At 36.9% G+C, this 24,339-nt stretch overlaps 1 protein-coding gene and 1 long non-coding RNA gene across 4 annotated transcripts in view; one reads left to right on the plus strand and one right to left on the minus strand.

The window, feature by feature from the left end:
* TTC29 (tetratricopeptide repeat domain 29) overlaps positions 1-13,736 on the minus strand; it is a 254,589-nt gene extending 240,853 nt beyond the window's left edge. For 2 of the 3 annotated variants that reach the window (XM_037992745.2, XM_037992737.2), the window contains exons 1-4: positions 13,581-13,736; positions 12,899-12,945; positions 7,791-7,888; positions 5,581-5,664 (exon numbers count right to left, since the gene is read on the minus strand). In XM_037992745.2, the coding sequence (XP_037848673.2) occupies positions 5,581-5,664; positions 7,791-7,882 (176 nt within the window). In that variant the 5' untranslated portion in view covers positions 7,883-7,888; positions 12,899-12,945; positions 13,581-13,736. Of the gene's footprint in view, positions 1-5,580; positions 5,665-7,790; positions 7,889-10,502; positions 10,603-12,898; positions 12,946-13,580 lie in introns of all 3 variants that reach the window. The other variant, XM_037992744.2, reaches the window with a different exon arrangement.
* LOC140712106 (uncharacterized) overlaps positions 1,999-24,339 on the plus strand; it is a 41,425-nt gene continuing 19,084 nt past the window's right edge. The window contains exons 1-3 of the long non-coding RNA XR_012093556.1: positions 1,999-2,336; positions 10,764-10,909; positions 18,903-19,020. This is a non-coding gene — a long non-coding RNA (uncharacterized lncRNA). The remainder of the gene's footprint in view (positions 2,337-10,763; positions 10,910-18,902; positions 19,021-24,339) is intronic.

Raw genomic sequence — 24,339 nt, forward strand, 5'->3', positions numbered from 1 at the left:
AAAAACGTCTATTAGAGCTGGTAAGCTTAAACACCATATGTGAAAATAGTATTTTAAAGCAAACTCCTAAGGGACACAAAGATATAAATGCGTAAAAAATTGGCATTTCTATGTTCTGTTGACATTTGAAATCTTTTCTTTTATCTCTATATTTGGTTTTGGTGAAAATTTGAGACCATTTTTTGCACCTAGTGAACATTGTTGTTTTATTCAGTCTTGTTTTGTTTTTCAAAAATCTCCTTCCAACTACATTTTTAAAAATCCCCAATTTTAAACTTTATTGATATCAGTCTTTTCCCCCGTCTTCTTTCCATTTTTTCTTCTTCTTCCCTTCCTTCTCTTTCTTTTCTTTTAAATCATGGCAAAACGGTCTTTTCATTCCTGGTTTCACATGCTAGAGATCTGATCTAGAAGACAATGCCAGAATTTTTTCAAAAAGGAGTGACAATTTCTTCTCTCTTTCCATCTGCATTCTCTGTAATCACTTATTTTTAAAAAATATTCATGAGAAAGAAATTTTCTCTTCATTTTGGAACACCAAAATCTTCTTTCCTAGCAAGAAACGGGTTCTTCCTTCTCTTGCCCACCTATCTCTGTCTCATCTGGAGATTAGTCATGTAAACATTTGCTTGGCAACTGGTTTCTTCAGGAAGTTAATTTGCAAACCTCCATAGAGAATTTAATTTATTACTTTACCAAACAGCAAACTGTTTTAAGAGAAACCAAAATGATTTCATAAAAAATTTCAAAAGTAAACAAAAATGAATTAAGCAGAGGAAGAGCACATTTGAAAGGATCTAACTTCCAATAAAGAATTATGAAATATTATATCTTAAATACATGGGCTTCATCTTGCTCCATATGTTTAGAATGCCAAGGCATTGTGCAAATCCAGAAGCTAGATTTGCATATAAAAAGTATATTTGTAGTTCATAAAAGCGCCTTTGGATGAAAATTTTGAAATTCAAGATAAAAACCTAGTCTGCAAAAAAAAAATGTAGACTGGCAAAACACTAATTTACTTTGAGTAAGTACAATACAATTCAAAATGAGGCAGGAGAAAAAGGCTTTAAAAGATATGAAAGTAAATTGTTCTTTGTTTCTTTACAGCTCAAACTCACTGAGTATAGTAACAAACAGTCCTAACTGCCACTGAGCTTGCTGACAAAGTGATGTTCAATAAACACCCACTGATGATACTAAAAATAAGATATTTGGAAAGAAAGTAGTATCTTAGAGATGCACACAATTTTGAACCAAATATATTCTTCCATATAATAGAACTTGATATCTGAAGCAGAAAATAATATTGAGCAGATTAACATACTCTGTCCCCAGATGATTTTGTTTCCTCATATACATAGCTAAATCTGTAAATTGCCCTCTAGAAATGTTTATTTGAATCTATAAATGACTCTTTTATTACTTAGCTACTCAAAGTAATTATGATATGATAATAAGTGATATTTTAAGTTCTTTTTGGAAACAATAATGCATTCTGATAATATTATACAGAATTAAAAACCCGACGCACAGAAACTCTTCTGACATGACTGTCTGTACTTGTTAAAGATCAGTTAGATAGTAGCAGTGAACCATTTGAAGTTCACTGCTAAGTCAAATTTGACTTTGTAGTTTAAAGTCAAATCATCATTATCAAATACGGAATGTGAATACAATGGATTTGATCGTTTTAAATGAACCTATAAGGCACAACAATAATCTAGTCACTTAGAAAGTAATGAAGCGTACTGAAATTTCTTCTGTGAAGGTAGATGATACAAAACCCAGAAGCCCTTTGCCTTTGAACAATTCTATCCATTCCAAAGTAAAATACACTCCCATCACTTGGGTTTGGCCATTCCAGTGACAACTATATGTTAGCTTACCCTGCTTCCTTACTCATTTACATTTTATTATGAGGTCAAGGAACGGCTCACTGTGGAGGTCACATCAAGTTGTCACCTGCATAAGAAGTGTCAGCAATAAGGCCACTTCGGGAGTAGAGACTGGTGGGGAGAAAGAGAGAGAAGGTCAGAGAGTTCAGTAAAGTCCAGACCATGCACAGCTTCAGGCCAGGTGAAGAATGGGAAGCTATTGGCAGATTTTAAGCAGGGGGATGTCATGATTTAATGTTTTCAAAAGACCACTCTAGCAGGAGGAGTGTGGTGGAGTGAGAGTGGGTGTGGGTAGAGCAGTTATATGACCATTTAAGCGATCTTAGCAGACATGATGGCAGCTCTGCAATGAAGACTGGGAGATGAACACGGGATATATTTTGGAGTTGTATCTGATCGGGCATACTGATGGATTAGAGGGTAGTAGTAGTAAGCAAGGTAAAACTCAAGGCTGCCTTGATGGTATTTGCTGAATTGAGGAAAGGCTGTGGGAAGAATATTGGGGATAGGAGAGGAGTAGGGGTGAAGCAAGAGTCCAGTTTTGGGTTTTATAACCTTCGAATGTCTGTGATATATCCAAGTAGACACATCAAGGAGGCAATTGGATCTAAAAACTTTCAACTTGGTAGAGAGGTCAGTGCTAGATTTATAAATTAAGTAGCCATCGGGTTATTGCTAATGTTTAAAGCTGTAAGACTGGGTCCAGGTTGAGAGTGTGACTGAAGTGCACCTAGGACCCAGCCTTTGGACACCTCACCACTGAGATTTTGGAAAGAGGAAACCAGCCTGCAAAGAAGACTGAAGTGTTCCAGTGTGGAGGAAAACCATAGAAAAATGGCATCCTGAAAGTCACAAGCACACAATGTTCAAGAAGATGAGAGCGTTCAACTCGGTCAAATGCTGTGAAGACATCAACGAAGCTGGGAACAGAAACATAACTATTAGGTGTGATAAAACTAAAGGTCATGGGTGACCTTAAAGAGGCATTTCAGTAAGTATGGGGGCTGGAAACCTATTTAGAGTCAACTGAGGCAAAAATGAAACGTGAAAATATTAAGACAGCACTTTTGTTTGCTGTCTTGGGTAGAGAAAAATGGGGTAGAACCTGGAAGGGGATAATGTCAAGAAAAATGTTTGAGTAGAAATGAATACCAGTGAGACTGATCCAATGAAAATGGAGAAATTGATGGTGTAGGAGAAAAACAAATTTAACTGCAGGAGGAAGTCTTGGGAGCAGGTAAGAGGGGATAAGAGGAAGCACAGCAGAGGGACCATACTTAGATGACAGTAGGAACTCTCCACCCATCACATTGGGGGGGAAGTCAGAGCGTGTGAGTTTATACATAAGTAGGTTGGTATATTTTGAGGTACATGATGAGGGGTTATTTTGAAACTAGACACAGAGCGTATGTGTACTATGGGATATCAAAGCCAGTGTACATCATTTGTATTAATGAGTATACACAAATATATTGATCACCATCTTAAAGACATGAATAAGGCAATAGAGAGAGAGGGATTTGAGGATACATCTTAGACATTGTTTTTGCCTGATTTGATTCTTCCATTTCTACCCATTACATTTTCATATACTGAAGATCTATGACTTTCTAGTTAGATAATTTTATAATGCTACCAGACAGGCAGCCAAACTCAAAATCTATCTTCCTTGAGAAGTTCTATCCTATTGTCTTAGTCTTCTCTGATTGTTTCTTGACCTCTAGGCTGTACCTCACAGTACAGTTGGCACTCAATCATTTCATATTTGTCTCCTGCTCATAGGTCTTATTGTCTCAAGTAGATGTTAAGGTTCCAGGATGCGGCCAAGTATTTTACAATAAAATATCATTGTCTCTCCCACTGCGAAAAACCTAGTATTAGATATAAAGTGAGTACTTAATAAATGTTTGTTGATCAATTTATCTTTTAAGGGTTGAATGGCTATAAAGAGTTTTATGCAGTAATTCCTTGGTTAACAGACTCCACGTAATTCTTCACGGCACCTGCTGGGCATTGCTGGGAGATGCTGAAATCATTCATCAATTTTCTCCTTTTTATGCTATTCAGTTAGTCTGTCTAGAGCAAGGTCTAGAATGTATATCAATCAAAAGCACAATAATGACCTGTGTACAAGCTATCTCCATACTAATGATTTGCATCCACTATCTTACAGAAAGAACTTTGGTCTAAGAAAGCACTGAAGTGAAGGAAACTTTAAGGAGAATACTGTAGTAAGAACTGAGAATTACCCAGTGTTAGTGTTGCAAATAGTTTAATGATGAGTTTGAAATCAATTTGGCAGTACCTTTAGTGGAAAAATAATATTAAGAGAATACTCATCACTATAGCCTATTTTGCATTGTCTTAGATAAAATTTTTCTTCAGCCTGCACTGAAAGCTTAAATGTCAGTAGACTTTTAGTATATGGACTTCTAGTTTGTTGAAATTATGTGTAGCATGTTTAGTTTTTAATTTAATTCCAATTCTTAAGGCAATTAAAACTATTTGGATATAATATTTAAATCAGAATCCAAATATGGCATACATATATTTTTCTTTTAAGAAGTAGTTGTACTGTCATACAATATTGACCTTTAATTTTATGTAACAGGCTATCACGGAAAGTTAAAGAATTAATCATCTGAATAGCATTTAACCAAAAATCCCACATACCATATACATAGTAGTCTATAGAGTTCTGCAGAAGTGAGTGATTACAGCTACTGTAAAATTTTGTCATTCTATAAAGTAGTTGTTGACAGAATAAATTGACAAAGATAATATCTGATAAAATGGAAAACACCAAGAGACGTAGAACTTCAGAATATATGAAACCCACACCAAAATATCATTAGCAACACTCTTTCAGTAGAATCCCATAGCATGAGACAATATTAATAGAGAGAATCTTTTAAGAACATTTGTTGCATAAAATATTTTAATTGAAACAATTAATGAATTCCATCAGATAAGTGTAGATTTACAAGATTTCCATTTTTCAATACTTACATGAAAATATCTGATAACAGAGCCACTAAGTATAGGTAAGAAATATTAAACCTGTTTAGCTATTATTCTAGGTTTCTATTCATTTCTCACTAACTTACATTGATTTTTTGTTCTGCTTTTATTCATCCTATAAATTAGACTCCAACTGGCGATTAAAATGTCAAAGTTTGCATTGTTCATCTAAAAAAAATAAATCTAGACAATTTAGAATTATTTTAAAATTAACCAATAAACTATGATCCATTTGTTCTCTTTGTGAGCGCTTGGGTGGAAAAGCAGACTATTAGTACATTGGTAAGGTGTTTCTTTTTCTTTAATCACCAGGAGAAAAGATATATAAATCTTTTTCTTAAAGCTTTTTTCTTTCCCACGGAGACAACACATCTTAAAACGAAGGTTAACAAGCAATTAATAGCACAGACTTAACTAAATATTGCAAATGTGATAGTATAATATCTTGGTAAATATGGGAATTTTGAGAGCCATAAAATTAAAGACTTTGATATATGTGAGATCAATAGACATGACTTATCACTATTTAATATGAGCTTTAATTTTTAAATGCCATGTTCCAATGAAAAAGTATATTACACAGGAAAATTGAAATTTCAATAAAGAATCAAGACAAAAGAAACAAACTTTATATTAAAGTACCTCTAAAGGTTGTACTTACGCAGCAACCTCCTCTTTTGACAATCCTTTGAAATTCACCTCTAGATAATGATCTATGTCATCTTTTTCTTTGATCAATTGAGACCTAAATGAAATAGAAAGAAATAATAAAGTACCACCTTACAAGTTGAAAAGCTACCAAACATGTAAAATGCCACTAGGAGAACAGAAATGTTCAGGGTATAATACAATATATAATAAACGCAATAGCTATAGAGTTAGGTCGTTGGTTGATCATTTCAAAATTTTATCTTTCCTGAATGGAAAATGATAAGGAAGAATATTAAACCCAGTATGTAAACAAATAAAACACCAACACCTTGAAATAATTCACTTTCTACTTAAGAGTCTTCTCCTCAAAGCTTACAAGATCTTCTGCTTTGCTCATATTTTTTTGTGGTGTAACTTTCCAACTGCTGAAGTTATATACTGTTTGGCACAGAATCCAGAGCCTAGAACACCTGTTTGATTCAAACGTATAACATGAATTTGTCCCAAACATTACTCAATTTTGTCCTGAAATGGTCTTTGAACAGTTTTTTAAATCACACATAAAACTCAAATTACTAAAGTTTCAAGGTGCAAAATGATTTTAAGAAGCCCTTATTGAAAATATATTATACTTGTAGTGCATTCATTCTTCACACCCATTTGCACCTTTAAAAATAAGCATGCTATCAACTTCTCATAACTATGATGATATGGAACTAAACAAATATCAGTGTTTTATTCAGAAGCTATTAAAGAATGTTGATACAAACTTTGCCTTTAGGGGGTATGATAAAATCTTTTTCTTCAATGAAATGAATACAAGAAAAAGTTTTCTTTAAAACTCATCCTATCCTATGGATATGAGATTTGGCTATGCTTTTGCTCACCTTGAAAACAAAAGATAAATTAAATCCTTTAAAAAGACAGAAAGAATAAGCTTTTTCCGACTTCATAAATATTTTACATTATTCAAAAGTAAAACAAAAAATATGTATATATATTATAGTATACACACATGAATTATACATTCATTGAAAGATTTATCTGCTATAGGAAAAGAAAATTTTGATTTAGTATTTTAAAAGAATTTTTATGTTAGTTTAGCTGAATGTATTTATTTTGGTCTGGGGATTTGGTTTTTCCTAGAAGAAATACTAAAAATGAGGCATGAGAACAAAGAAGACTTCTAATACTTTGATCATTATACCTTGCAGGAATGGAAAAGTAGTCATATAAAGAAAATAAACCTATGTATGCAAACTATTTATATTGGTAAATAATATGTGTATTACAAAAAGTCAATAGAATTATAAATGGCAATTTCAAAATAGCACAATCAGTTAATATTCATAATTATGACAAAATGTATCAGTTTCTCTGTCCTACATTTCCTCAGTGACACTTTGAGTAGCTCAGCAGTCACTCATCGGCGCAGCAGTTTGATGATGCATTTTCAGGCCCCAGCATCATTTCAGGAGCTGATTCACGCCCTCCAATCTACCCTACAAGTAAGGCTCTACCCTCCTTCTTCCTAAACATAAGTCAGCCCTTGGAACCTTATAGATTAAAAGCATTGCACCTTTCAGTCTGGGCATGGTGGCTCATCCCTACAATCCCAGCATTTTGGGAGGCCAAGGTGGGTCATTCATTTGAGACCAGGAGTTCAAGACCAGCCTGGCCAACATGGCAAAACCTGTCTCTACTAAAAATACAAAAATTTAGCTGGGCATAGTGGTTCATGCCTGTGGTCCCAGCTACTCAGGAGGTTGAGGCACAATAATCGCTTGAACCCAGGAGGCAGAGGTTGCAGTGAGCTGAGATCACACCACTGCACTCCAGCCTAGGTGACAGAGTAAGACTCTGCCTTAAAAAGAAAAAAGCTTTACACCTTTCATTCCCAAAGCTTCTGCTTTCTGTTCTCCATACACATTTAAAACAGGAAACTTATCTCCAAAACTCTATGGGAACCATGATATAATTGCAATAGGAAATAAAACGATGAAATAACCACTAGATTAATAAATAAATAAATAAATATATTTGCAGTATTTGAATGTGGTTCATAAATCCTTTTGAAACAGCAGATTTCAATATTCTCAACATAACAAGGTATTTTTCTCTACCTTTGAAACGATTTTATTTTCTGAAATACATTATTGACATTTCTTACTACAGAAAATTCATTCTGTAGGAAAATAAGTAAAAACCAGGGACATGTACCTTGGAATTTTTCTGGAGGAGCAAGGCAGCTTCTGTCTGGCTAAGGCTGTAAGCTTCGGGCGTGTCATGGGCAGTGGGGGCAGGGTGGTCATTTTGGACTACAAAAAGAAATAAGTAGAAATTGTATTTTAAAGAATAAATCTTTCAAAGGATCCTTTAAGACATTATTAGAGATTCACAGTCTGTCATCTTAGTTGAGAATGTCTACATGTAGTGCTATAGCTGTGTTATTCAGGAATGATGTTCAGTGAGTGGATTCTGTAGGTTGCTTCTCTCATTATTTTCCTCCATTGTCTGCTTTTTGGCCAATTTATTATTTGTCTGTATCTGCACCACAAAGTAGATAAGAATAAAATATGATAAAAGCATTGATGGTTCAGTTGGCATTTTTGGTAAGAGTTTTGTAAGGGACATGATTGCAATTAAAGAATAAAGATTTTTAGGATAGCTACGGATTTCCAATGTTTATGTGTTGCTTTCCTGTTATTATCAATAATTGAAAATTGCTCATACTTGCTGTTTTCTAAAAGCCTTATTGCTCGCAAATAAAGGCTTTTCCTTAGATGTGATAGATGATAAGAACAATTCTCAACAAGGAGACAGCTGCCCTGAGAAAGCACACAGCCATAACAATATAATGAATCACTTCAAAATGTACTGCTTTTAAAAAGTTGTTTAAAACAACTTTATCTCACACTTTACATGGGTCAGGAATAAGGACAGGGTATGATAGGCATGGATTTTTTCTCCTCCAGGATGACAGGAGCCTCTGCAGAGAAAACTCAGAAGCTGTAGTAACCCAATGATAAGGGACAGGAATCACCTTGAAGTGTCTTCACTCACTTTTCTAGCGGTTGATGTTAACTCTTAGCTGGGACTCAACTGGGGCTATCTGCTAGAACTCATACATGTGGTCTCCTCATGTGGCATAGGCTTCTTCACATCATAGCAACCTAAGACTTCTTATGTAGCAGTTCCAGGTTCCAAAGGCAAGTATTTTAGAGAAAAGCCAGGCAGAAGCTTTATCCCGTTTTAGGGTCTACCCTTGGAAGTCACATAGCATCCACTTCTGCTGTAATAACAAGTTCACCCAGATTCAAGGCAAATGAACACAGAACCACCTATTGATAGGGGAGTGTCAAAGTTTCATTGTAAGAAAAAAATATGGCATGGGAGATACTGTTGCAGCCCTTTTTGGAAAATGCACTGTGCCACAGTGGTGAGCAATTAGGAAGGCAAGTCTATAAAATCAAGTTATCTAAATCTTACTCCAAAGGGACATAGGGACATGATGTCTGTGAACTTAGAATAGAAAAACTGTTACATGGTGCAAGGGCTCTCAGATGCAAAAGAACCCATGCTTCTGTTAAATAGAGAGGCATCCAAAAGGCCAGGGGCTCCTGATCTCACCCCCTCTATGTCCACCAGATTTGACCTGTACTCTTAGCTTCACCAAGCAACTGAAAGGCTTGTTTTAGGTTTTAAATGGCTTATCTTCAGCATTACTACCTGTGTGACCCAGGGAAAATCACAATAAAATCTGGGCCTTGAATATATTCAGCAGATATTTAGTGAGCTCCTTTTTGGTGCCAGGCACTGTTCCAGGTGCCAAAGATACAGCAGTGAAGAAAAAGACAAAAGTCTCTGATCTCACAGACTTTGCAGTATGGGGGTAAATATGGAGAAAGACAATACACAAATAAGCAAAATACATAGAACCTCAGATGTTGATAAGATTCTCTACTGGAAAACAAAGCAGGGAACTAGAAACTATCCAAATGCTCACCAATGGCAAAGGGATGAATAAAAACAGAAGGAGACAAGCTCAAAGACATTACAGAGAATTTTGTTGGGTGTCCCAACAGTGCAATGTCTTGAGGGTTACTGTAAAAACCGGCTTTTATTCTCATCGAGGTAAGAATCCACTGGAGGATACAGGGCATAGAATTGACACGATCTGACTTTTATCCTGAAAGGATCACTCTGACTTTTTCTTTCAGGTTAGACTGTAGTAGGGGAAAGGGTAGACAGCAGAGAGGCCAGCTCAAAATCTCCTGTGAAATACAGGGGAGAGAGGGTGGTGGCTTAGGTAGGAGTAGAGAAGGAGAGATGTAGTCAAACCTGAAATAGAACCACCTGTGGATGGCTGAGACCCAATATTCCTCTAGTGCTACAAAGCCATGGTGGAGGTGGGGGTGGAGAAGCACTAAGACGAAAGAAAATCTTCTGAAATTCAGTGTAAACAGACAGCTTCGTGTTACTGAAAAAGATTATTACCCTGGCCTAAAAATCATTTTTTACATAATTAAAGAGAATTTTAATGGAGATCAGTGGTTTATTTTAAATATAATAGAATCCCAGTACTACCAGCTTATCAAGGCATGATACAATCTATGAAACAAAATGCCCACTTATTTTTATGCAGTTGTAGCTTTAAAGTGCACAATCTAAACAGCAAATGTTAGTCCTCTCCTACAGACTGAACATTAGAAACATACTATATTACCCTCATAACTTCATAACATGATGACAATTTTTTTAATTTTAAAAATCTATTTTTCTGATTAGATGTTACATTAAATAGTTGAGTTACTGGAATAACAAGAACTTACTAAATGGCGACATCATACAGAGCATATGGTAAGAAGTTATGACTCATGTGAGGTTTGAAGGGACACCAGAGCTCCCCAAACGGGCCTCCCAAGAGCTTACTTCAGAGGAGCTATGAAGACTGTTCCACAGAGTTCAGAGTCTTCCAATGTTACAGTGAACATCTGAATGATCTAAGTTCTTAACCCAGACCAGTGTAGCCCTAGTAAATTTCAAAAGGGAGAGAGGAAAACAACTAAGTTTGCCTTATTTGGGGCATTCCATCATCTATAAATTTTAGACTCTTTTCTAAAAGCCCCCCTTGACTTGCCAAAGCATTATGCAGTGGGCACTGGGGCCAGGGTAATCTCCTCATAATTGCAGGCATCTTTGAAGAGTTCACTAAGGAGGTTCGAAATGAGGAACAGTGCTTGCAATTTCCTTGAATACTAAGAATATCCAGCTATTTGTAGACAGATAAAAGAGAGCAGCCCCCAGAGGTGCTGATCCAGTCAACATAGCTCATCCAGGTGAGTATAACTCCTCACCAAAGTTGGCATACCAGCATGTTATATAAAATTTATCCTTTTTGATGTTTACTTGAGATCGAATAGAAACCAAATGCAAATGATATACATGGAGAGGGGTATGTCTTCTTTGTCATACAGATCAACTGCGCTCTTTTTTTTTTTTTTCAAACTCTGAGTCAACGTTTCCTACCATTAAAGTTTCAGCTGCCAGTTCCTTCATTTTGCTCTCCTCTGATCTGAGAACATTAGCAGCAGGAGCACCTTTACTCTTAAATTTAGTTTAATGTAAGTACTGCAAGCCCTGCTGGCAAGCCTCAAGGCACAAACTCTGAATGGGGGGTGCTCAGAGCTGAATGATAAAGTGGAAAAAAGTTATCAGAGCTGAATGATAAAGTGGAAAAAAAAAAGCATGTTGGAAAAAATATCGCTCAATCAAACTATGTTGGAAAGTTTAAGCTTAGAGTGAGGGTGGAAGTTGAACAGGCTTTCTCCTTGTTTCTGAACCCCACATCCTGCCTTGTCAATGCCTATCGGGAAAGAGAATTTTGTTTCTCAGAATCAATACATGGCCACATAAGGTATTTTGTTTTACAAAACAGATAATGTGTGATCTGAATTTTATGACACAGTTAATATTTTGAATGCACCAAATATTTAAAGGGGTCCTGTAACAAATTACTTTCTTATCTAAGTAATTGCCATCTTTTATGCCTTATAAGTTCAAGCAGGGTTTGCGGTACTTACATTAAATTAAATACCTGTAAAGAAAGCCTTTTGGTCTTTGTTAATATGAGTTGCATCATTTTCCTGGTGTTGGTCAGACAGCATTCTCAGTTTCCATGTGAGCTCCAGCCTAGACTCAACAATGAAGAATGGGACTAGGGCTATGAGGTGACTGACCCAGGCCTGTAGCATAAATGGAGCACATCGCCATCAGTTATGGCACCTCCTTAGAGTTCTCCTAGATCTACATCTCAGGGGAAAACACACAAGATAGGTGTGACTGCAGGAAAGGAAATTGCTCAGGTTCAGGTGAGTAAGAAAAAAGAAGAATGAAAGATACCGCTTTGGCTGGCACCAGAATGAGCTTAGCCCCAGGAGCTCAGGCTGAATCGGCCTCTTAGGAGGACCCAGAGGCACCTCCCCAGTGCCAGCAAGTGGGCAGTGCTGCAGTGTGGCACCATCAGGTGCTGAGACAAAGATCAAAAGGCCGCCTGAAGCCATTCCACTGTTGGTATTCAGAAGAGATTTGGTGCACCCTTTGATCTGCTGGTTGGCTCTTGTATCACAGTTACAATCTCTAAGTTTGGCCCCCACATGCAAAGACAAATGAGAATGGAGAAATACAGGATGAAAGGTTTGAGTGTGCTAGGTCAGGCTGAATGTGTCCCATGGTGTGAGTTTAAATTTTTGGCCCCCAAGTAAAATTCTTCAAAGAGTAACCCTCCTTCCCTCTATCCCCAGAGATGCCTTTATCAGGAAACACAAAGGAGGGAGGCCTACTACTGTGTACACGGAGGCTACTTGGAGAATGACTATGTCTGAGGCTGACCAGTGTCTCCAGGGTTCAGTCACTTTGGAGTAAAAACTGAGATGAGAGAAATAAAGCCAGTAAAGCACAGTAAGCGAGTTTATTGTACATCATCACGAGTTCAAAACAAGTATGATTTTACTAAAAATCGTTCATAAGAATTCAAACTTTTCCTATTATCACAAGCTCTTTTACTACGAAAGTTTAACGAAAACTACAGAAGAAATATCACTATGCTCCCTAAGTAAAAAATAAATAAATTTATGAAGAGTCACTAATAATGTTTATTCCTGGTATCATAATTTTTTGACACTTCTGGCACTCTCTCGTGGGTAATTAGATAGGTTGTTATGTAAAATAAATAGAAAACACATTTCCTACCAACTGACATCGATGGCTAAATCACAAAATCAAGCAGGAAAAGAGTCTGAAGGCAATCCATATTTCACTTGACTTACATTTGCAGATTACTGCTGATGGTCTCTCCAGGCTTATAGACTTCAGCCTGAAAATCAGGAAGCAAAGAATAATAGCAAAGAAGAAAAGAAGTTTAAAATCAGTCAGTAGTGTAACTCCTCTCCCCGCCCCAAGTCATGGAATAAGATTCACTCTTACAACAAATACTAAGTTCCTACCATCTAAGTTTAGATGAACTTTTAAAGAAAACCCCCAAGTATAGATCCTATAGGAGAAACTAATCACTAAATCAGCGAAATGCCAAAACATCTGAAATATGTATATGTATTGATGTATTTCAATACAAATGTGACATTAGGGATTACCATTTGCTCTCTCAAATTTACAAGATAGAGTTATCTTTGCCAAAAACCGAGAGCATCTCAGTTCCTTTTCTGTTCCCACCTAGTTCTCAACAGGACTAAAGGACTTATCCTATGCATAGTTGTTCACTTCCCTCAGAGGGTCAGGTGAACTGGGGAACAAGAGGAACTGGCGCCTTTCCCTACTTCTCTTTCAATTAGTTTCTTGAGGTACGTGGCAAGGGCCTGGACTCAGGAAGCTTGAGAAAGACTGATGGAGGAAGGGCTGTAGGGGGTCAGGGAAGGGGCTGCCTGAAGAACAGCCCGCCTCTCCAAGGAACTGAGGAGGTCCTGTCCCAGCTTCGCCCCTGCAGTCACGAACCTCGGTGCACTCGCCCAGGGAAACAACTCCAGTTTTCCGTTCCACTGAAGTGAGTCCCCCACCGGCGGCAGGTGCTGGGCGTCGGCGCCGCCCCCTCCTCTGTTAGTGATTCCGAGGCCTGGCTGCGCCGGCGCGGAGAGAGGGGACGCCGAAAGCATCTCCAGGGAAACAGAGAGGCGAGGCGGGACGACCGGGGGTGGGGTTAGGCTAAACCGGGCCTTGGGATTGGAGCAGCTCCCAGACTCTTCGGGCTTGGGGGCGGAGTCTGGCGAGGGGCGGAGCTTACTGATGACCGGGCGGGGCCCCCAGACAGCGGATGCTTTTCAAGCAGGGTTGCTTTCAGAAGTTAGCTCACTTTTAGGCATTTTCACATAACCCAAGGGGCTCGAATTTGCCACTTTGATTTCTTTCGTGGCCTTTCATTCTCAATGTTTTTCTTCATTGCCCTTTTGTCCACAGGATTGATAGGAAAACGCTGAGCCAGGCATCCATGACCCCGTGACCTGAAGCCAATTTATCCATCTAGCTAAGTCATTCATTCTCCTCTTCCTCAGCCTCTCTTGCAGTCAGAACCCACCACAAATGCCTTTTCCTGTCCTGGCCCCACAGACAATTCAATTTTGAATTGTGGTTCGCTAAATACTCAAGGTCTCTTTAAGAGAATCTCCCTGCATCTGTCCTTATTCGTTTTGCATTTTTACCTAAAACTCAGGGTTTTATATTTACACTAAATAAATATCATCCTGTTAATCTTGGCCCATCATGCCATCTCTCCTCTCAGAATGAGTGCAAGGAAGTGAGCCTTCTTGCTCATTCCCTCATATATATGGGGCAAGAAAGTGAGGCTTGCCACTTGTTACTTCTAAAATACAGAAGTGCTGGAAAGTTAGGCTTTTGTTCTTTGTCTCCTGTCACGCATTGTAGGAGAATGAGTCAACAATATTGCTCACACGAATCATTCTACTAACCATAAATCGATTCTATTTGGAGTACAAGCATATCAACCATAACCACACTTTCATTCTAACATCTGATTTGCTGTCACAAGTTACTAAATTATTTCCAAGTAAGTTTACATTATACATTCAATGATGACTGTGACCATCTGTAACTGGGCTCCACCCATCCCCCACACCAGTAAGACTCTCATTCTATTCTCATGAGTTTATTTTCCAATTTCAGCATCACCTTAACACACTCCACTGTGACCTGTGTGAATTCTTTTCCAGTCCCCTTGCTGCTTTTTCTGACTTAGAGGTTTGTGAATTCCATTCACCTTCCTTTCTCACAGGAGGCTGTCTTAGTTGGCTTTCTAGGAAGTTCCTTCCTGCTTCTTTGGACTTATTTCTCCTACTTGCTGTTTTTTCACTATAAGTTATTTGACTAATTCTCTTTCTCCTTCTGTTTAGCATAGAATTCCTTCAGTTAGAGAACTTTGTTCGCAAGTGACAGGAAACTCAAACGGGCTTAAGCATAAAAGGAAACTGACGGCAAACAAAGGATGCCAGATTCAGGTGCAACTTTATCTAGAGACTCAGGCCTTTCTGAAAGCTTTGAGGATTCCAGAATACCCGTACCTTTCACAGAATTAATTTCTCCTCCTCTCGCCTCCTTTCTCTTAGACCTACCTTTATTTTATCAGTATAACTTTGCATGGTGTTTGGCTTATGGGAACCAAACTTGCCTGAAAGATTTTGAGTACCTTGAAAGCACAGACTTTGTCTTATTGTTTTCTGAATTCCCTGGAATAGTACAAGGATTAGTATACAGTATGTGCTCAAAACTATTTTTTGAATTAACTGAATGAATGACAGAATAGAGTGGTTTTTCAAACAGATTCTTCCTTATGTAATTCTTCTCATTGCTTCCTCAATCTTCCCCACCTAGAATTCTAGGGAGAAGGTCAGGTGATGCAATTGATAATTTGAATACTATTACTGACATGACAACCTGTAAAGTTTCCTCTTCCAATCTTTCTCTGGAGAAATGATTTTAGGTTAGGTCAGCTCCCTAAAGAAGCAAGTGATAATTTTCTAGTGCAAGCCAAACCATCTGAACTACTCCCCATAATTGTTCTCAAAGTGGTTTTGATATCTCGATCATCAATTTCTACAGTAAAATTATTCTGAATTCTTCTTGTTTTACTAAACACATCCCCAAGTAACATCTTAGGAAAGAACATATGAGATAAAATTTTGAAGTTCTTTTATGTCTGACAATATCCTTATTTTGCCTACGATCTTTTGGTAGGGTTGCACATTCTAAATTAACAATCATTTCCCTCTGAATTTAGGAGGTATTATTTCACTGTTTTCTAGTATCCAGTGTTCGAGATGAGAAGTCTAGGGGCAATTTTATTTTCCTTCCTTTGTATGTGATGTAATAGTAAGATCCATATGTGGTGACAACCACAAATCTGTGCGTCCTAAAACAACAACGTTTATTTATTGATTACAGTATGTCACCATCACAAGTCAGCCTTGGGCTCTGCTCCATGCTATGTCACAGGAGAATCAATATGAGAGAACCTTTGCCAGCCTGGAGGATGGCTGGTCTATAGCAGAGAGATCATGAGAGTAGACTGCACATTAGCTTTAAAGGCTTCCTCCAAAAGGATACCCATCACTTTCGCATTTCGTTGGCCACAACTGAAATAGCCATGCTCAACTTTAAGAAAGCAGATATCTGCGATTTCACCTGTGTCTAAAAGACTAGATATCAATTAATGGTCATAATGATGGTCGTAGACCTGGTTTTTCCCCTCAACACAGGCATTTTTAGGTTACTTTCTTTATCTTTTTTGTTCTCGAATTTTATGGTAGAACTCTTCAGCTGAGTACTCACATCCTTCTTTAGATTTAGATAATTGTCTTCAATTTTTTAAATTATAATTCCCTTGTCTCAAATTTTTTCTATTATTTCTTTAAGATTCTGTTTAGTGAATGCAGATCCCTAGATTTGTCGTTTTTATCCTTGATCTTTTTAAAAAGATTTTTATTCTTTTTGCCTTTATATTCTAAAGTCTGTAAGTTTTTGACATTATTGCTTTTTAGTCTTCAATTAATTTTTTTGTACATAGGAGGAGTCACATTCTTAGTCTTTGAGCGTTCTTGCTTTCTGATTGCTCCTTCTTTATAGACTCTTCTTTTATGAATGAAATAGTTTGCAATTATCTTTGAATATATTAATTTGTTTTTTAAAGTTGTCTTTTTATTTTTAATGTCTGTGGGCACATAGTGGGTGTATATATTTATGGAATACATGAATTATTTTGATATAGACATAAAATGTGTAATAATCACATCAGAGTAACTGGAGTACCCATCACCTCAAGCATTTATGCTTTGTGTTACAGACAATCCAACTGATACTCTTATTTTTAAATGTTGAATTAAATTATGATTGATTGCAGTCACTCTGTTGTGCTATCAAATACTAGATCTCATTTATTCTTTCTAACTATATTTTTGTACCTCTTAACCATCCCCACTTCCACCCCCACCCCCTCACTACTTTTCCCAGCCTCTGGTAACCATTCTTCTACTCTCTATCTCCATAAGTTCAATTGTTTGAATTTTGAGTGCCCACCAATAAGTGAGAACATGTGAAGTTTATCTTTCGGTGCCTGGCTTATTTCACTTAACCTAATGACCTCCAGTTCCATCCATGTTGTTGCAAATGACAGGATCTCATTTTTTTTTATGGTGGAACAGTACCTCAAAGTTGTCTTTTTTTGTTAAATTATCTTTTCTTCCAGGAAAAGTGTTTCTTTTGTTAATGTTGAAATTTATGTGTTATATACCATATTGTATTTGGTTACTCTATTAATTAGCATTAGGTTCAGCTATGAGTAACAAACAAACAAGCAAACTACAGAATAGGAATGACACTCCATGGTGTCAGATTCCTAGTTCCTTCTGTTTTTAGCTTCACTACACATGGATTCCATTCCCAAGATTGCCTCACTGGTGATCCAGCTATTACATCTTATCCAAAGAAAGCCTGCACAGGGTGAGGGGGTCAAATGGGGAACCTAGTGGTTAAATTTTTAACAAAGGAAATTGCGCTATCTAGGCATATTCAGAGAAGACTTAGTAGCCTAAAGTGCAAAGCCCCTATTAAGCATTTTCCACTGAGGCATCTTTGCTCAGAAAATTCCCCGTTCTTGACTGATATAACTGTTCTTTCCTTGCTTGAAGATACTGCTACTTCTTTGCCTAAGGTGGTTCTCTTGAAGAAAAAATACAATACATTTTTATTTACCCAACCTATCCAGATCTGTAATTAGAAGTGAATTCCATCATGTCCTAGGGGACACTATTTTAAATATCCAAATCTGAGGAGGCTCTTGTAAACCCACACATGCGCACAAACACACACACACACACACACACACAGAGAGAGAGAGAGAGACAGAGAGAGACACAGAGAGAGATGAATTTGCTGGTTTATATCAGTAAAACTCTAAGAACATTGTTTTCTTTCAGAATAGATTTTTGAGGATTCTTCAAAAAAAGGTTGGAATACAATATTAGAAAAAATAAATTTGTCAAATGAGTGCATTTTCCAGAGATTCTAAATTCCATGTGTTATTTTGGGTGACTAAGTGTATTTGACACTTTTCTGCTTTGGGTAATGCAAACCTTCCCAACTCTAAAGTAAGCTGTGTTGCCAAAAAAAAGAGAAAAGTTTAATTTTAAGTCTTTCAGAGACAGGAATGCTAGCATACATCATTATGTCTTACCTCCTAACTATGTTCCCTTAAGACCATGTTGAAATTTTCCATTCCTCAAGGATTTGAGATCTACAAAGCCAGAGACTTTATAAGTTCATTATCATCATGTTTCCCTTGTTTAATAGCGCTACTGGGAGATGTTAAACTGAAACGGGCACCATGACTTCAAGGGAGAGACAATGTTTCCAGGAAAGAAAGGCTAGATTATCAAATCTCATGGGATATTTACCATAAACATACAGCCATGCCATAGTGTTAATTAGTATGACCTGATCTGCAGAGATCTACAATTATGATTAATTGGTTATGACATTGTTAGAAATCAAATAATGGGTAATCTACTTAGAATTTGATTTGTATGAGAAAAGGGGAAAATAAAGTCTCCTAAATCTGGTAAACAGAGGCCTGACCTGAGTTACCACAGTGGAGTGTAGAGAGTACTGGTCCCTCACCATGTTCTAAGACTAGACTCATAGAACATTGAATGAAAGAGCTCTGAACCATGGGGTCCAGAAATAACATCACAAGTGCACACTGTGAATCTTTCTCCTATTTTTTCTCAAAGGTAACTGTATTTATTTACTTAGGTAACTGCACCAGGGAAAAGAGTATATCCACAACTTTTGGAATGCCTGACATTAGACACTAACTCTGAGCTAATACTAACTTCTAGGGATCCAGAACAAACTTACTAATAGATTCCAGGTAAATTAATTTTTTTAATTCTAAAATAAACCTAGTAGACTCTGAGCCCATCCTATAATTATTCCTCTGAGTCTATAGATATATGCAAAAATGGCATAATTTTTTAGTGGCCATCTAACCTATGGCATAAAGGTTATTATAGTTTAAAGAAAAGGTCAAAGAGGCTCTGGGTCAGATAATTGAAAGGACTCACTAGACTCTGGTGATATTTACTCAGAAAGATTCCTATGGTCAAAGGCTACAGAGAATCAGGAATAAGAAAGCACAAGGCAACTTCAGGTTGGTCCTGAACACCCAGGTGCAACTTCTTTGATCCTCCCACTGTCGCTCAGAATGCACTTCATCTTCACAGCAAAAGTATAACAAGGGATCTTTCATACTCCACTGGTTACATAGCCAAAACATGTCTACATATCAGGTAATACAGGTGAAGATTACTAATCTGTATTTTTTAAAGAGCAATGTAGACAAGCTCATACAGGGTGCATTCAAGGGAGCTTCAGGATTTAAATAGCATGTTATATATCACTAGCTAGTGCATTTCATTTCTATCTTGGCTGAAAGAGAGTACTGTGGCTCCAGCCATCTTTGGAGATAAACATAAAGCTACCACAGGCCAACAGCAAGCTAACCCCACACTTTCCTACCAAAATAGTAAATCAAAAGTAACAATTTCCAGGGGAATTTCAGACTTGAATATTTTAGGGGTGATCATTCCTAGCATAGTCATGTTTTATCTCTGAGTTAGCTGGACAAAATACATGTATCTTGAAAAAGAATATGTTGATCTGATGGTAACTTTAAATGTGCTACTGTTCCTGATACAGCCTTTTGTCCTGGAGCAACCTGATACACGGCATATACTCTTTCTCCCCTACATTTTGATAAATAGAAAAAATAGAAGTAATTTGCTTTTATGTAGCAGGGATAGCAGTATACTTTTGCTTTCCAACTTTGTAACCCATCAACCCTGCCTCTTTGCTGCAATTTAACCCACAGGGACCTTAATTATCTTACCATATTATGCAATAACATGTGGCATCATTGTACTGATAGGTTTCTAAAAGACTTGGAAAGCAAGAAATAGCAGGCACCCTACATGTCTTGGTACTATCAATACATGCCAAAATAAATGATATAAATCTTATGAAAACACAGGAGTCTTTCATCTCAATGAAGGTTTTTTGGGTTTTGTTTTATTTTGTTTTGTTTTGTGGGGGGGAGTGTTAGATGGAGGAATACTCCAAAGTGAAGTATAATTTGCTGAAATTTGCACAACCAGGCAAAATGCTTATTTGCCTATTGTTTGGATTTTGGAATCTGATATGAATTAGCTTCTCATAACTTCTGCATTTGCACCTTGCTGTGAGAATTACTGCAGGTCTTATTTTCTAGCCCCAGGATCTGCCTTGATAGCTACCCTTCTCAAGTCTGGCTTTCCAGCTTTGAATGATTTTGTGAGCCCCTGATATTATTCCAATGAATTAATTTTTCTAAAGGTAGCCAGAGTTGATTTTTATTACTTACAACCAAAGAACACTAATTTACACAATAATTTAGAAAGCATTAGATGGCACAAATGAGATAAAATTTAATTAACAAACAGAAACTAGTAGGTGTTAATTACAGATAATATCAGTTACACAGAACTTTTCAGAATGTTACACTTTTTCTAAAGAAGTGGTTGAAACTCTCAGATTCATTTGATAAATTGCATTAAAGAGCCTGCCTAACAATTACATTAATTTTTCTATTGTTACATAGAGATTTTATAAAATTGGTTTAAGAAATTAAAGCCTAAATATTTTATTTATACAGTATCAAATGATGGTGTATTGTTGACCTGGCTGAAAATATTATAAAATATTTTATGAGTTTCAAATATTTTCCATTTGTATAATAAGTCAGGTGGAGAAGTCAATATTTATCGATCTTACATAAACAATGGACTACACTACATTTTCTAAGGTAAAACAAAACAAAAAAAACCATTTGCTTATTGATGCTTGCAAGTAATAACTTTTTACTGAATTTAGAGTTGAAAGCCTTTTTATAGATTTTTACCTACATATGTAACTCTCTTGTAATTGTAGTAAGTGTTTTGTCTTTAGAAGAATCTACAAAAATAACTTTAAAGATCTAATCAGGGAGAATCAGCAAATAGTCTTTTTAACTATGCATTCCCAAAGTGTCCCTTTGGTTGGACTTTGTAAAATGAAATGGGACTGGCAAAGGAGAAGTAGCACACTGAGGCCATATAGTCCTTAGGCGGCGATTTTGGAAAGGAGCACATTTGAAAGTCAAAGGTCTGAGAAATTATTTCCTTAAAACTATCAACGTCTGGCCAGGTGCAGTAGCACACGCCTGTAATCCCAGCACTTTGAGAAGCTGAGGCAGGTGGATCACGAGGTCAAGAGATCAAGACCATACTGGCCAACATGGTGAAACCCCATCTCTACTAAAAATACGAAAAATTAGCTGGGCGTGGTGGAGTGCACCTGTAGTCCTGGCTACTCAGGAGGCTGAGGCAGGAGGATCACTTGAAACGAGGAAATGGAGGTTGCAGTTAGCCGAGATGTTGCCTGGTGACACAAAAACAAACAAATAAGAAACAAAACAAAAACTATCAACACCCAAAAAGCCCTGGAAAGCCAGCCATCAGAAGCTAGCTTGAAAATCTAGGTTACCTCATATGGCATCTTATCTGCATTCCCTCGTTTTATTTATTTATTTTTTCTCAATGTATTTTCCTAGGTATTTTTTCTCAATGTATACAAATCATATTGTTTTTAAATCCAAAGTACACAAAGAATCAGCTTCACTTTAAAATTTATCTTATAAACATCAGTGGGTGTTAAACATCAATTTTTTTTTAGCATCTTCATACTTTGGGTCATGTTTTGGTCCAATTCTGTTGTCTCAGATTGCTAAATCTGCTGATTTTTAAAAATACTACTTGAACATGAATCTTCAAATATACTTTATTGTTAATTTTACTCATCTTCATCATTTTGTGCCTCTGTGTAATTGATAAAATTACATTGGCAATGTTTTCTATAGGTGGAGACAAATATCTACAAAATAATATACTTCAATAGTTGTCCAAATATCTTTAAATCTTAATTATGTGTGTACATTATATCCAGCTACTTATATGTAACAAATGGCATTCTTAAATATTAAGAGACATGTTAATATTTGTGCAATGTAATTACGAAATTGTTTCTCATTTTCCAAGGACAAAAAAGTAATTGTGTATATGCAAAGGAAATTCAAAATTTATGAAAAATATATAGAATATAATTATATTTCTTAGAGTTTGTTATAGACAAGATGACAAATGTCACATTTGGTAAAATTCTACTATAACTTTCATTATAGTCTCAGGGAAACAATTTTTAAAATAAGGGTACAAATAAAAGCTGAATTAGATATAACAGAGAAAAAATATGGAGTAGGAACCCTAAGTACTGAATTTGAATGTCTAAATCCATCCACCCATCCATTATTTCAACCAGCCAGGTACTCTGCTAGGGTGAGAATATGAAAATAAGCCGTGTCCTCATTGAACTCACAGCCTAGAAGTTAAGACAGACATGCAAAAGAGACAAATATTTATTTGCCTCTAATTCCTGCGATCTCTTTGCACCAGGAACAGAGAGAACTGGACTGATATCTTTGTTTTCTTAATGACCTAAGTCTTAGACCACCTACCACAGCCTGTCTCCCACCCCACTCCCCAATGTGTTCCAAATTCTCTCTGCTCCTAATTTCTTATTTAAGGCCTTAAACTCACTACCCAGATCTGACTGTTGCTCTTTGGGCACAGATCTCAGACCTTCCTGGCATTCACAACCCATTAGTTACCTGCCTCCGGCCAGTTTGCATAACTACTTAGTCCAGTGGAATCTGGCACAGCACAGACCATCATGGCTGATGCTCCTCCCTGAATCAGCCTGGTCCCATAGCCAGAGTTCCATGTGATAAGCTCTGTACAGAAGACATCTCAGTTGGTGCCCCAAGGAGGGACCATCTAGCTTCCCAGGACTGGTTGGAAGTTGAGAGGTCATGGAAGACTTCACAGAGGGAATAATGCTTGTAATGTGATTTTGAGCCTTGAAAAATAAATAGAGGTATGCCAGGTACTGAAGATTGGAATAGAATGACTTGCTTGATACATGTGAATTCTAGAATGCAAGGGCAGAGAGCTGCGAAAGATAATGCCAGCCATGAAACAATGTAGCAATATGAAATTTTGAGCTCCAACCAAGACAATAAAAAACTGAACACGTCATAACGTATTCATTAGTTTAGTTTGAGATTATAATCGATATTGATTTTATAGAATTAGCTACAGTCAGGACACGGGAGAACTACGAATGCCCCTCCAGCAGATTAAAATAAAACTCATTATTTAGAGAAAATAAAATAAAAAAGTCATGAGTCCTATATGGATAAAATTAGTTATAAGAGTATTCTACAAAGAGCCTTGGTCTACCTGACTCCAAAGCTTTTCTCTTAAATCACACTGCCTTTAATTAACTCCTTTCCTTTTATCCCATGCTCACCAAGCAACCACATAGATATAATTTTTTTTTCTCCATGTAGAGATTTCTAAGTGGATGAAAAGTATGTTCTAATTAATGGCATAAATATTTAGGCTTTACTCAAAATTATGCTCTCACTGTAAGTTAATGTACTGACATTTGGTTTTTGTATCAGCATATGTGAATTTGGTTTCTTTGGGTTAAAGCCTTTACTACAGTTGATCCCCACTCTGTGTACTGCAGAACTTCTGGACCTGCAAAAAGGGGAAACAGGTTGGCAAGAGTGGCCTATCCAGAAAAAGACCATCTTCTGAGGGCCAATTTAGTAACCATTGGCTTCTCTTGATGGTAGCTCTAACTTTACTCTCTTAATTACTGTAGTAATTAGAGGGTCATGTGGTTTATCAAAAATTTTTAAGTATTATAGGAACTGTCAGAGAAAATAGAATATTGATGAAACTGCTAGTAACACTCTTAGTCAGTGTGTGCTGCTACGACAGCCACAGACTGGGTAACTTGTAAATAACAGGAAATTTATTTGTCACAGTTCTGAAGGCTGGGAAGTCCAAGATAAAGATGCCAGCAGGTTTGGTGTCTGCTGAGGGCACAGTCTCTGGTTCCAAAATGCTGTCTTATTGTTGCATTCACCTGAGGGAATGAACACTGTGTCCTCACATGTTGAAAGAATGGAAGAAAGCACTCCCTCAAGCCCTGTTGTAAGGACCATCATCCCACTATTGGAATGATGACTTGTTCTCTCATGACTTAATCA

Source organism: Chlorocebus sabaeus, chromosome 7 (assembly GCF_047675955.1).
Source record: "Chlorocebus sabaeus isolate Y175 chromosome 7, mChlSab1.0.hap1, whole genome shotgun sequence".
In the NCBI taxonomy this organism is placed as follows: Eukaryota; Metazoa; Chordata; class Mammalia; order Primates; family Cercopithecidae; genus Chlorocebus; species Chlorocebus sabaeus.